Below are 14,231 nucleotides of genomic sequence, written 5' to 3'. Positions count from 1 at the left end.
TATGCACTGCTGCTGCTGTCCATGAATAAGTTCATTTTGCTTCCTTTCCTCCTAGGACTACTCACTGTCACGCTGATTTGTTTTCTCTCTAACGTCGAGCAAAAGCACTCGTTATGAATATTCATTTCCATTGCAAAGTTAGGGACAGCAAAAATACCAACAGCCCTTTCATTTTACACTTCTGGCTCCAATTTTATTTACGTATATTTCATTTGAGAAAGGGTGATCATTTTGGCCCCTATCACTGTTTATCAAACCTGGAACTGCTTAAGATTTTTCACATCATGTATACCGAGAGCAGACATTCCTCAGAAATGCTCTGTGCTGATCAGTCGTGATACACCACAAACTCATATCACAGCCTGACACTGCTCTCCTAGAGTTTCTGAAGCAATTAACCATTAGCCGAATGAAAAGTACTCTGAGAATTAACTTTTGCATGCCACGTTTTCAGCGTGAATTTCCTGAATTGTATTTGCTCAGCTCTCCTCTACAGGCACAAAGGCTCTGTGTGCTTGGCTTTTAACTTCAGCACACTGTGCAGCCTTCTGGTCATCTGGGTGCAAACAGTCTGTGCAGACCTTCTCCTATCAGGACTGGTATTAACCTTTACACCTTCTGCTTAACATTACGCTCCACAAAACAATCCAAACAAGCCACATAATGACCAAGAATACGACGGCTTCATACACATTCATCACCTCCAACATAAGCAAGAGATAACTTTTCTGAGAAGAAATCTAACCTGTTTTTTTCTCACGTCACCTCTAATCACAGAACATTGATCGAGCGGCTGTTTAAATGGCAGTCTTCTCACAGTCCAAACAGCAAAGCAAGTGGCTGAAAGGTAAATGATCACAAACAAATGGAGCTGGGAACTGTGTTCCTTGGTAAAGGAATGGAGCTTTCCTCATGGGTGAGAAACAGATTTCTGCCCGTAGAAGTAATTCACTAACATTTACTTTAACTGATTACTTCTTTTACAAGAAGTTTGTGTTTCCTCAGCTAAATCACCCCCTGAAAAAGAAAGCCCTGTGCCGGGCAGTGTGAAATCTGCAAGCCTGTGACTCCTGCAAACACTGCATCCCTCCCTGCAGCCCTCCTGCAGGGCAGCCCGGCACTGGGCACACGATTTATGGCAGCCAGGAGCAAGGGAAAGACTAAATTTCCACTCCAGCCATCTCTCATGGTTACTGCTTTTTATTGTTTTGACAGGACGCATTAAAAAAATTGTATGTTTCTTCTTTCTACCCTCTATTTTGTTTTATGCTGTCCTTAGCAGGGGCTCCTCTGAGCTAAAATGCACATTATGTAGCACCAAACTGATGGCGAATCTGATCACAGCAGACCTGTGAAGAGTCTCCAATAAAAACACATACCCTTTTACACTGCAAGAGACACTTCATTTAGTTCCTTCTGGATGACATTCAGATCAAGCAGAAACGTGCACCGTTTACAGTTGAGCCCTGAACAGCAGCACAGTCCCACCAAACTGAGAGCAAGTCTGTGCTAACCTGCCCTGCCTCTGAGAACATGCAAATGCTGACAAACGTCCACCTGATTCCTTCCTGTACCCTGGCAGGGTGTAACGAGGTGTGGGACAGTGGTGGGGAGGCTGAGGGCTGTGTGGGACCTGAGCACAGCAGCACCCGGATGAGCTTTGCCTGGGCGCAGGGAGCAGAGGAGCGGGCAGACACAGGTAGTGCAAAGTGTGCTGCTCCAGGGAGTGACTGATGGCACCCAAATTCAGTTTAATTGATGCCACAGCAAGATAGAGGATTTTCTGTTTAAAGGCAGAAGTCGTTTCTTTTTGTCTACGCAGCAGCCATTCGTAACGGGAGTATTACTGAAAGCCAAGAAAATGAAAGTCTGGCATTGTGCTGTAATTGCACAGCAATAAAGAGACAGCATAAAGTGAAATTCAAGCAGTTTATGCAGATACTGCTGTCTGGCATTCACTCTGGTCTCTCTTTTAACCTTTACTTGAAAATCACAGTGAAGTTTAGTTTAAGAAAAATAAACACTGTAAGTATCAAACACAATTTTTAAAAGAAAAATACTGAATTTTTAATGTTGTTCACACTTAATATTTTTTCTGTTAAAGCTTTAGGAAGAGTGAATTAGCAATGTACTGCAAGGGAACACTGTTCCTCCAAACACTTAGAAAACTGGGCTCCAGTTTCATTCTCAGCGTTTGCAAGACTAAGACCCTGGAAGCCAAGGGCCTAACATAACACACTTGTTCTATAAAATTAGAAGGAAGGCAGTCTTGCACAGATGGCAGAAAGCTTCCTCAAAACACAAACTCAACCTCCCGTTACCTCACAATAAATAAATTCACAGTATTTTTAAAGGTAAGTTGTGACAACCTTGCTGATTAGTGCAATTCATGTGGCAGCATTCACTTTTCTCTAGCTCTCTGCTGCATACTGAAAGTGAGGCACTTAAATGAGAAAATTAATTCCATTAATTAAAAATGTTCAGTCTCAAGCATACAGAGTGATCTGAGTGAGAATTACAGCTGGATAAATGCACATAAAGCAAAGTGTTTGCTGTCCCTTTAGGACGGATACGTTTTGCAGCACCAACCAATGATAATTCTATTTTAACAGTAGCCTAAAACTGGAGAGACGTGGAAAGGTTTATTTTATCTCTTAAAGAGAAAACCACTTGATGTATGTAGAAAATTGCACAGAACACCACTTTTCCCACAAATTCTTTGCTTGGAGAGCCTGAGTGAAAACTCTGCTCCAATTCAGGAAAGAAAATCATTAAACTTAGCTGAATCCATAAAGCACCATAGCTGGAGCTTCAATACAGATCACTGTGTACTGAAATTAAAATAGAAGCCCTTTTTAATTATATAAAGTGTGCACGTTATTACTGAAGAGAGGAACACAAGCTTTCCTCAAGAACCATAAAATTGGCTGCTGGGAATTAAACTTCAGCTGCGATTATTATATGGTCCTATAAAGGATATTGAACGTCTGATAAAACTGCGCCCTTGTCGCGTAACAGTGATGCTTAACGCCAAACAACCACTGCAGCATTCCAGCCATAGCTTTCTCAGAACATCACAGCTCCCTTCTCACACCAAAAAGAAAACACTGCAGGATTTCGGAGTGAAACCTCTACCTAAATATCTGAAATACCAAACGGACAGGTCTGAAGATATATAAGCCACATAGAGGCAAAACAGCGTGTGTGATAAATTAATGCTGATGTCTTCTGTACAGGAAAGCCCTCCACGAAGACATGCCCAGTGTGGAAGGCTATCTGTGCTGTGCCATGAGTGCCTTGCTCAGCCCCACCGCACCGTGACCATTACAGTGCTGCACATTCCTAACGGCTGTTTTCCTTCTTGTTCTATTATTTGCTGTAAATACTGAGTACTGGCTGTGCTTCCACGCAGCTACAGGAGACTGGTCAGACTTCTGCAGAATCTGGAATGTGCTTCTGACGGCACTGGCGTGCTCTGAGACCCACGGATGTAACGTGGAACCAAGACCTGCAGATATTTCTAATCCCACAGACTCCAGCGCACCCACAACTCAGCCAGGCCAAAATGTTTACGTGGAGTCAGAATATCAAAGAAATACTTCTCTGACATTTAACATAAGGCATGTGCAGGGGAAGGCTGGACAAAGGGCTGTGACTGTGTGCAATGTGCTGCAAATTTTGCTCTTGCAAATGGAGGAGAACGTCCCTTTTCTGTAAAGCCATCTTCCATCACAGCACGGGAGGTATGTCCTGCCTACTCCACCAAGCTTTAGCCCGACCCTGCTATTCCAATCCCAGCACCTGCGGTGATGCAAGGCTTCAGAAAAAGCCTTTGCACGAGAGCATCTGAAGGCTCCCGTGGAATTCTGGTGGTGAAAAATATCCAAAGCACAAGACACCAGACTGCCCTCCCAAATTATAGCAGGAAACGAGCACTTTGGGCCAGGCTGTGATGGACAGGGAGGGGCAGCCATGGCCTGGGACAAGCACTGTAAGCTTTGGAAGTACGCACATTGCCTCTGCATGGATTTTTGAAATATGTATTTTTTTAACTGTGAAGCCTAACAAATGAATTGTTCAGAATCACACAATATTTTAATAATAAAAATGGACTCATTCAAACATTGAGAAGTCAAGTCAGTGAACAGTTTCAAGAGAAGCCATGAAATGAACCTTACTTAGTTCCTTCCATTAGAAAGAATGCTGGAGCGTTTGGTTTCAGAATCAAAACGTAACTCATGTTTAACTTAGCAAAGGGAGAACAAACAGCCAGCAGCATTCACACCAAAATACGCCAGAAGATTTTCAGAATAAGGAATTCATTTTCTTACCTGGGACATCAATTAATCTCTTATAAACATTCAAGAAGGCTGCCTCTGCTTCTTTGCTTCTTTTACCCAATGCGTCAATCTGAGGGGGTGAGGAGAAAGAAGGTGTTAGACTCGGTGCAATACAACTCGTGCACTCAGAGCTATAAGAATAAACGAAAACATAATACATAAAGAGGGAACCTAATCTCCTGTGTACAGCTCCTGTAGCCTTGTGAGAGTATTTCTGCTATGTCTGTACTGAATGTAATTTGAAGTCCTGTTTCAGCACAACAGCAATCGATATTTTTAAGAACACTGCTGCCTGCTGAGATTCTTCACTTTAAATCTTAATACAAAGAAAGCAAGCCGGGCGCTGGCCGGACAGGCGTCCTCCTCAGTAACTTTCTTTTACTGTTAATTAAGATATAACACAACAAATGGGATCTGTGTGCACTTCTGATGTCACGCTCTGCTTTCATTGCAGGAAGCATATTTTTCTGTAATTTCCACTAAACCTGTGAGAAGATGAAAAGATGCACTTCTGGGCATCCTCTGCTACTGAACACTAAACAGCTCTGAATCTTTCCCATGCAAAGACCCAAGGAGACCGAGCTGCCCTGCGCTGCAGAGCTGAAGGCAGGCTGCTCTGGCTTCACGTCTGTTCTTACTTTGTGTTAATTCATGCCGTGCTCGTTTAGGAAGCTGCCTGCTCAGGTAAGGCAGAATAACTACCTCCCACCATCTATTATTTTCTCTGAACTTGTATTTTCCTCCAAAACTTCACTGTGGAAGGAAGGGCAGCTTTATAGCTCTGACAAGAAAGTATTCATTCCACAGCAACTTTTGGGTTTTTTTTCTGCAAACTTTTTTCTTAATGTACTGGAAAATGGAGGATTTACAATGACTAAATATTGACAGAAAGTACCCAAACCAAGACCAGTTCCACGTGATTGCTGCTCCAAAGCAGAGACAGAAAGGGAAGCAGAAAGCCTGGCAGCACTTTCCAGCAGCTTACTCTAATCAGGAAACTAAAAGCATGGAGATTATCGTTCCCATATTTTAATAAAAAGCAAGGAAGGATCTGAAGAACTACAGCTACAAAGGCCTGATACCAATTCTCCTGCATATTTGAAAAACAGCTAATATTATGAAGCCATTTAAAGGTGCGCACGTCAACATGTACTAAAAAAGGAAGGTCTTGTCTGAAAAACGTCCTTGAATTCTTTAACCACTTATTGATTTGGCAGATAAGGCAGAAACAATGGACAGAGTTTACTGTCTCTGCATTTCAGGAAAGTGTTTTATTGTGGTATTTTGCTGTGCGTGCTGCCAGCCCGACGCGCCGCCGGGAAGCAGAGGTGCCAGGAGAGGAGACACGGCACAGAGCTGCCGTCCTCGGTGCCACGGCTGTGCTGTGAGAATGGAGTGGGCAGGGAAGAGGCTGGGGGTGGTCAGAGTAATGGAGGCAGGGAGCACGGGGGCAGAGCGCGGGACCTGCACGTGACTGCTGCAGATTAGTCTTATGGCTGAGAGTGACCTGCAGGGATCACTGCGGAGAGGATTAAGGGCAGAAAACTGAACTGTCAGGACGACTGTGGAAACTGTGTGGAGCGGGAGGTATAAAGCCCTCAAGGCCTGCCTGTGCTTCCAGAGCTCACCAAGAAGGGCTGTGGGAGGCACCAGAACCACAGAGGGCAGCTGATGTGACGTGCCAGAAAACAAGGGATTGGTGCTGGTGAATAACCCATTTATTAATTTCAATCCAAGCAATCACAGATGGACCGATGCTCATTAGGAATGAGAACATAAGCAACTCAGAACGTTCTCCAACGCAGAGTATTTGAAATGAGAATATGGAACCAAGTGCCAACGCTGGAAAAGCACCGGGTAGCACAAATCTGTGCCTGAGAATCAGATGGGAGAGGGGGGGCAGCCACCAGAAAGGCTTCAGAGATATTTGCTGGGTGCACAGACAGACTTTGAAGGCCAGAGCACCATATGTCAGACTTCGGGACCTCTGTGTTCCCACATACGATTCTCTCTCGCTGCTGCTCAGCACAGCGCAGCCAAATTTAAATGACTATTATTAAATACAATTAGCATTGCAGAACAGATTCTGTACTGTATTCTGAAAAACTCATTTTCCCTGTCTAGGAAAAGCAAAGCATTTAGAGTAAATGCACTTCCATTCCTACGAAATAACCAAATGGGTCTGTTCTCCTATTACAGCTTCTTACATTTTAATAAAGGGCATTTGTACTTAAGTTCTCCTTAAATATTGCACATGGTTTATTCACTCCTCGCCAGTTACACCGTGACTGAAGTATAAAGCAGAACTGAAACAACATATTCCGAGGAGATCAGAGACTTTCTGACGGAAGCCGTTTGTAAATCACAGGAACTTTCACACCTTTTCTTTTTTCCTCCCAAAATTCTGAACCAGAACTCCAAACAATCCCACCAGGCAGAAAGCTTTCATTTATGATTTTTTTTAAGTAGTTAAAAATCAGTGAAGCTGCCTGGTTTAAAGTTCTATCGAAACTGGGCTCTGCAACTACTTGATATCTTAAAGAAAGCACTGTGACAACCTTAACTGGAATAACAAATGAATTACATATGTCAGCTTCCAGCTGCGTAAGGAGATATGGGACGAGAAGGTCATCAAAATAGCAAGATATAAATAAAGTCCAGTGACAAAGGAAGCAGAGCACTGAAATGACATGGAAATAAGTGTTTGGAAGCTCACTGAAACCTTTTCAAATCTGAGTAAAATTGGTTCGGGAGCCAACAGAGATCACACTCCAACAGTTAAAGTACATTAGAAAACTTGCTGAACACTTTTATTTGACTCTTGAAAACTTGAGGGACCCAGAAAGAAGTCAACTTATAATTACACCAGTGCAATCTTGACACAAGCTAAGCTCCACATCTTAATTTATCTGAACCAGGCCCCATTATGTCTTCTGTGACTAGAAAGAAACAACGGTGACCTCTGTATTCCCTGCCACCCCCATAAACATATGTTCACTTTTAAGTTCTGGCATACTATTTGTCTTGATAATACCACTGGAGCTACATGGAGATAACAGGAATGAGACGCGAGGAATCCTCCCTCCTTCACACACCCTTCATCTTCACAACCTCCCTGGGGCCACGCGGGGAGGAGCGCGGCGAGACGCCACGTCGGGCACGGCCCTCCCTCCGCCAACAGTTTTTCCAGGTCAAGTGCTGTCAGGAGTTGCTGCTCAGGCACCGAGCTGCTCCCAAAGCTGCAGGACGCCTCGGCGATGTGCGCGAAGCACAAAGAGCTCGCACGCCCATATCGAGTCTCAAACACAACGCCGTGCCAAACAGGAATGCTGCAGGCCCAGCTCTTATCGTCGCTGCTCTTCAGTTGCAATTCTCACTCTCATTAACAACCTTAATATAAAAGATACCAACTTTTACTGTCCTGCTCCCAGAGCAGCAAGTAAAAATAATCAACTTAAACCACAATTTATATTGCTGCTATAATTCTAAACTAAATAGGGGCCTTTACTCACAGAATCACACAGATACGAAAAGACCACTAAGATCATCCAGTCCAACCATCAGCCCATCGCTCCCCTATGCAGCCCTCATATTGTTTTGCATTACAAAGTTCCTTCATTTGACTTCAGTTTTTCTGAGCTACTGAAGTGCCAGTAAGAATTGCAAGAAACATTTAACAAAGGGAAAAGCATGCCAATACCTTATAAATGTAAACTTATCTTTGCCTCAGAATCAAACAGCGGTTATAGCAAGTACTCCTGGCGCTACACAATGGCACCATTCCTTCTCTTAAGCCATTGGAATGGAGCTCACCTCCCTCACATAAGAGAGCATCAGTCACTGTGGTGGTGTACAGGAGCAGCCCTACAGTGCTCTATGCATGCATTAGGAAGCAAACAGTGTCGGTGCGCAGTTGGCTGATCTGCCATCCTTAACATCAGCAGGTGCCTACATGGAGAATTAGTGAACGTACAGAACTCATGAGGACAACTGGAGGTTTTGCAGCTGACAGAAGTAAAATCAAAAATGCTGTTTTGTTTTTCTCTTTGCTACACTTAGAATATTTCTGAAGTAAAATTAAAAGAAATGATTCCTGTGGAGCTGCATAAAGCATATGGTGTGTATTTTAGCTGTGCTATAAATTCTTTAACCAAAGCAAGGCCTGCTCAGTGGTACAGCTCCCATCCCAGCTGTCTGGGTGCTGCACAGGTACGCTGCCTGTGATGGGCACAGTGGGATCGTGGAGACCTCCCAGCTCCTTGCTTCAACCTCACGTTAACGAGAGGGCTTCAAGAGGGACTCAGATCCCTCAGCTTTTCAGTTCTGCTCCTGCAAAACAGCTGCAACCTTGAACCCTTGAAACCTTTTCTTCTTTCATGCGCAGATAGATCCTGCTCTTCCCAGACAAACAACGCTGCCGGCCCTGGAGGAAAGCTCAGCTCCCTCTTGCCCGGACAGCTGCTTGTTGCTCTCTAGCCTTTGATCTGCCTTCCCAGTAAACCAACCCAGCCCAACGTGTGCCTCCAGATATTGACAGCTGAATGACAGCTCTGTTTAAACGGCTTTTCCTATCTGCCACCCTGCCTTCAGATTCCTGCAGCGGTGGATCTGTGATTACTGCTCAACCTCTCCTGCATCCTTCCATAACCTCCATGCCTTCCTCCACGCTTCTCTCTGCATTTCTGAGCAGCGTTTCTCAGTTTACGCTCTCACTCTGCTCCTCACCCATCCCAGGGCAGGCACAAAGGGAGCAGCCCGGCTCCCTCCTGCCTCGGGCCACCGGCTCCTCCTGCATCAGACCCAGCAATCGCAGCAGCGCCGGAGCGTGATTCAGCTCACTGACTCAATGGAAAACTAAGCAACGGAGGAGAGAAAATTTATTTTCCATCGTGTTGGCGAACTGAACTGACTCATCTCATACATTTGCTAGACTCAGCATAAGGGAGGAGGTGGGTAAAGGGGCTGGGGCAAGGACATTGCCTGCGGCAATCCTGTGTTGGCATGGGCTGGGAATGGCGTGAAACCCGTGTCAAGGTGTGGGTGGCAAATTGGGGTCAAAGTGCTAAAAAAAGTAAAAAATATCAGGAAGTAAGGAAGCAGAGAAGACACTTTGCAGGTGAATATGACAGCAGCTCAGTTCTTCCATGGCAAGGCAACAAAAGCAGCTGTGAGTGCAGGATGGGTGGCTCTCACCAGGGGATGCTGAGCACCTTCAGCACGAACAGGCAATAGCTTCTGGGGACATCTTCCAAGGCACTGAATTCCATCCTCCAAGCTCTGTGCAAGCACAGGGCAGCATGCAGGACACCTGCCCAGCGAGGGGCACACCAAAGCTCGGTGCACAGCACAGCAAAGGGGGAGGAAGGAGGACACGGTGTCAACCGGTGCCATCCTGCTTCACCTACAGTTTCACAGGAGGAGGAGCAGGAAAGGGAGCAGGAGCTCTCCCCTGCCCATCAGCCTTTTGCCTCAGCAGCAATGACCTGGGCTCTGCAGTCACTTTTCTCTCTCACGGATGTCCCATACCTTTCTATAAACTATTTTTAAAATTAGGGCAGCGGAGTCTTTGGGACAACGAGCTCATTAACTGCCTCTGTGCAAAATCTACCTGCATTTAAATACCAAAGTGCAATCTTCCGCTCATGTTTTATACTGGGATGCCCTATTAAAAATCACCACTGCTTTACTACAGCAAAGCAAAACTAGACAGTGGCCTGTGCAGAGCCTTGCAGTAATTCTGCACTAAATACAGGAGTAATTCAGTATTTGGACAAGCAAGGACTGGATTATGATGATGCTCGGCAGAATCCGGCCCTGCAGAGCCCCCCCATCCCCATTCCTTCCAGCACACTTCAAGCTCTCTTTTTTTAAGGGGAGGAGAAGATACTCCTGACACTGTGAACTGAAACAGTGCTGCCTATCTGAATTTTGCATAAATAGTTTCCCACCACTGTTAGCATTTCACCCAAACGCGTGGCAGCGGCACAGCAAGCCTTAATATAGACAGCCCACCAGCTGCCAACAGGAATTTCAGCACATTGTCAATTATATAAAAATAAGAGGATTTGGGTTGATCCCCTCCACAAAGTTACCCCGGGAGCAATGCCTGTTTCTGTAGGACTCTGCACACCAGACGGGATGGAGATGAACCTGCGAGAGCTTTGCAAAGGTGCCCCGTGTATGACTGGGGTCTGTTAGGTTTGGGACTTGGTCTGTTATCCCAGTCACTGAGATCTGTCCCAGGAAGATCACAATTACCACCAGAAATACCCGGCTGACTCCATTTTGTTACACGGCTGGGCTTAATGGGACTTTCATGGGAGGGTGGCTGCAATGGGATCGCCTCGACATGAGCTCTGCATTTTGATGTGTGCTGTTGACTTCCACAACACGGAGCAATTTGTAATAGCTTTGCCACGCTGTTGTTTTCAAAGCTCCTGCTACATCACAAGCATTTATTTCTGACCACAAAATTACATTTATTCAACAGAAAGCAGCTCAGGGTCTTTAAGAGGTTAACTTCTGGAGTGCTTGGCTGCTCTCCAGCCTCTGTACTCGAATCAGCGCTAACGCAACAGCACACAACAGCACCCAGGCTAGCCGTGATTAATAGAGTGCTGAATACGCTGCTTTCCACATACACACACTTTTCATTCCCTTGCTTCCATAGATCACGGACTTATCCTCAAAATATCTGACTGAAATTGAATTTGGCTTCTCTCTCAACCGTTCATTTCCTATGTTATGCAAGGTTATATCCTTTTCTGCATGAGCAGAACCAAACCAGCTGCAGCTTTTGAGAAGAAAATGTGTTTTCAATTATGAAGCTGGCCTGAATATTGAACCACAGTTCTACTGCTACTCTAATTGAGCCATCATGGAGCGAACCTACAGGAAAGAAATTGTATTAATTAGCTTTGTAAATTTAACATAAGGAAATTAAAGGGGGTGAATATCAGCTCAGGAACACTCCTTGAAAAACACGGAAGGAAAGTACGCCTGAAGTTCTGTGAGCACAGGCATTATTACAGTGCTGATTCAAAGGCGTGATTAGTAGCTCCAGCACACCAAACAGATTTCCAGCTTCTGTTGTCTGCATATGGAAAATTATTAAATTACGCTGCTGACCAAATTAATAGTTTAAAGAGCAATTCAGCTAAGTGGGGAGCCGGAGTGGTCTCATCAGAACGGCACTCTTAGAAGTGCTCGCTTTGTGAGAAGAATCTGAGAAATGGATTTTACAGAAATGAAGCCTAGTGTGTTTGGAGCCCGTGCCTTAAAGGGTTCTCAAATGAGGGATTACTGCATTACTGTTGGACAGTACTGCTATGCCACATGAAAAGAATGCTAATGACCTCAGGAAATCCTTTCCCAGCCTTAAAATATCTATTTGATGACTTCACAAATACGGATTCAGACATTTTATTTCCATACCACAACGTCAGTCCTGTGAATTCACATAGCCCAAGAACGTAAAGTTTTATTTTTAAGATTTCTTGGACAAATATCCATCGGCTCCCATAGACACAGCAATACAGAACGGCCTGGTGGGCAGGAACAGCTCGTCTGGGGGCTGCTGCCAACGTGGAAATGATAATGATTTTATGGTTGAATGATAAAGCTCTTAAACCTCCAATTCTGTCCTGCGTTTAACCCAGCACTCCATGAACAAGCCATGACTAAGATGCATCCTCAGGTGAATGAGAAGCAAGCAAACATGAGATTTAACATCACCAGCAGCTTAGATTTCATTTCATAACGCTTTTACTTCAACCATCATAATAAAAAAGTTTCTTTTGATTGAGATTAATATCCACAGAACACAGAACGTTCTGGTTTGTGGGTTGGGTTGTTTTTCTGGATGAATTCGTATTCGAAAGCAAAGTAAAGGGGTAGCGAGGTGTCAATATCCACCTCCACGCTGAGAAGCTGCACTGGTTGCACTGATCGGTGCGTTTATTTTAAAAAGTGAACTAGCCACAGTTTTACAAGCAGATGTCCCATAAAGCATGCTCAGGAGGATATTTAATTACCCGAGCTTAAGGCAACCTCTCCAAGCCACATCAGGCTTGCGAGGGTACAGTTCAAGGAGAGTTTAAGTCAACCTGTGCTGGCCCAGCTGCACCTCCTGCCCTCGGCTCTGCCCTGCTGCCTCTGCCAATCCTGCAGAGCCTGCAGAGAGCTGCATCAGCCACTGACCTGGCAGAAAACAACACCAGCAAAAAGGGGAAAAAAGAAAACGTGCTCCTGAGGGCTCACTGCAGCAGCAGCAGTGTGGAGGTGAGGCAGGAGCTGGGGAGGCAGCCCAGGGCTCAGCTGGAGCCACATAAAGCTCTGTGTGTGCCTTGTGCCTCTGATTGTTACAGAACTGCACGTTCTCATCTTCTGGCTCTCCCTCAGTGCCCAGAGCCTGCAGAAAACATGGCATCCCACATGGGATTTGCAAAAGCGACTTCCCTTCTCTGGCAGAGTGATAATTTCACAGCGTAAGGCAAAGTGTCTCCAGTGGAACTGACATGGAGAAAAGCCTACATGCTGCATGGAACCTCTTTTTGGCCCACCTGCAGCATTCAGCTCATCAGCCTTCAGAAAGCCTTCACAACAAAGAGACCAAACATGATCAGATCAGTTCTTCCAGGTTTCTGAAAGCCCGTACAGATTAGAGAAACCAGAATCACTGGATATGAGATTCATCAGCACAGTACTGTGATTTATGTGTGCTTTGCTTCAGTAAGAGGGGATTTCTACCAATGAATTTTACTCTTAGACTTTATGAGATTGAATTTATACCAACACAAGCCTCGCTCTTACATTAGTGAAGCAGATATCTATGCAGGAAGAGTGTCTATGAGCCACGCCAAGGCCTCCAACAGGCGAGATCTAATGGCAGGATATTCCTTCACTGTAGCAAAACTTGGATTTATGGTTCTTACTTGATCCTCAGACATTCCCTTCATTAAAGAACAGTGCTGAAAGCATACATACACTTCAGTCAGTGCTTTGCAAGCTTGAAACTAAAGTGAAAAGGTTTAAGAGCACAGCAGTTCTGAAGTGTAAATTTCTACTGGCAAATGGACTCACACAAGTCATTCTTTGTTCTCACAGATTGCTATTAGGTATATCAAGGACAAAGTTGTTCTACTTATTTATTTATTTATAGCAGTACTTGGGAAATCGGAGAGTAAACTAAGAGTTCCACGCTGCTTTTAAGATGAGAAATTGTTGCTTATTTGGGATACATGTTCAGCAAGCAATCAGAAATGCAACCCTCATTACAGATAATAGGAGTTGTGTACTTAATTCTCTAGGCAGGCTTCTAAAAACACGCTCCTGAATTTCTCTGCGCGCTGATGGGAACTGCAGCAGCACAACATCAGCCAACACCTTATTACAGATCGACAAAGCCCAAAGTGCTGCTGCTGTGACTGAGCTGAGTTCAGGAGCAGAGCTCTGCAGCAGAACACAAAGCGTGCGCCAACCCCAACCCAGGCACTGATAAAGAGAAACTTGCAAACTCTTTACACAGCATCGTCCTGAAGGAGCGCAACATCCCCTGCCTGGCTTCCCTTAGAGAGGGAGTGCTTCAGCTAAAAAGCCCCGTTCTGAGAGTGGTTCCGCTGCCTTTTCCTATAGAAACTCTTCAAAATAACACCACTTGGCTTTTAAAGCTGTGATCGCTCTGATCATGCACTTCTCATGGAGCAGTGTGAAGAGACACCAAGGAACGACCCAGGCCTGGAGCTGTGAGCACTTTGTTGGTTTTCCAACCAACACCTGCCACCTTTGAGCCTTCCAACAAGCCCTCTAAAAAACAGCTAAAATGCAGTCTTTTGTAGCTGGAACAACGTGTGGTATCTTCATAGTTTTGCACACATATACCACACTGAGTTC

The 14,231-nt window shown here is 44.9% G+C and overlaps 1 protein-coding gene across 2 annotated transcripts in view; it reads right to left on the bottom strand.

Moving 5' to 3' along the window:
• CUX1 (cut like homeobox 1) overlaps positions 1–14,231 on the bottom strand; it is a gene marked incomplete at both ends in the record, with an annotated part of 226,106 nt that overhangs the window by 126,022 nt on the left and 85,853 nt on the right. For both annotated transcript variants that reach the window (XM_079545066.1, XM_079545065.1), the window contains one exon: positions 4,332–4,410. In XM_079545066.1, coding sequence (XP_079401192.1) covers positions 4,332–4,410 — 79 coding nt within the window. The remainder of the gene's footprint in view (positions 1–4,331; positions 4,411–14,231) is intronic.

Source organism: Tetrao urogallus, assembly GCF_951394365.1.
Source record: "Tetrao urogallus genome assembly, chromosome: 20".
Taxonomy (NCBI): Eukaryota; Metazoa; Chordata; class Aves; order Galliformes; family Phasianidae; genus Tetrao; species Tetrao urogallus.
Note: the sequence above shows the minus strand (reverse complement) of the source record. Positions and strands in the feature narration are given on the sequence as shown.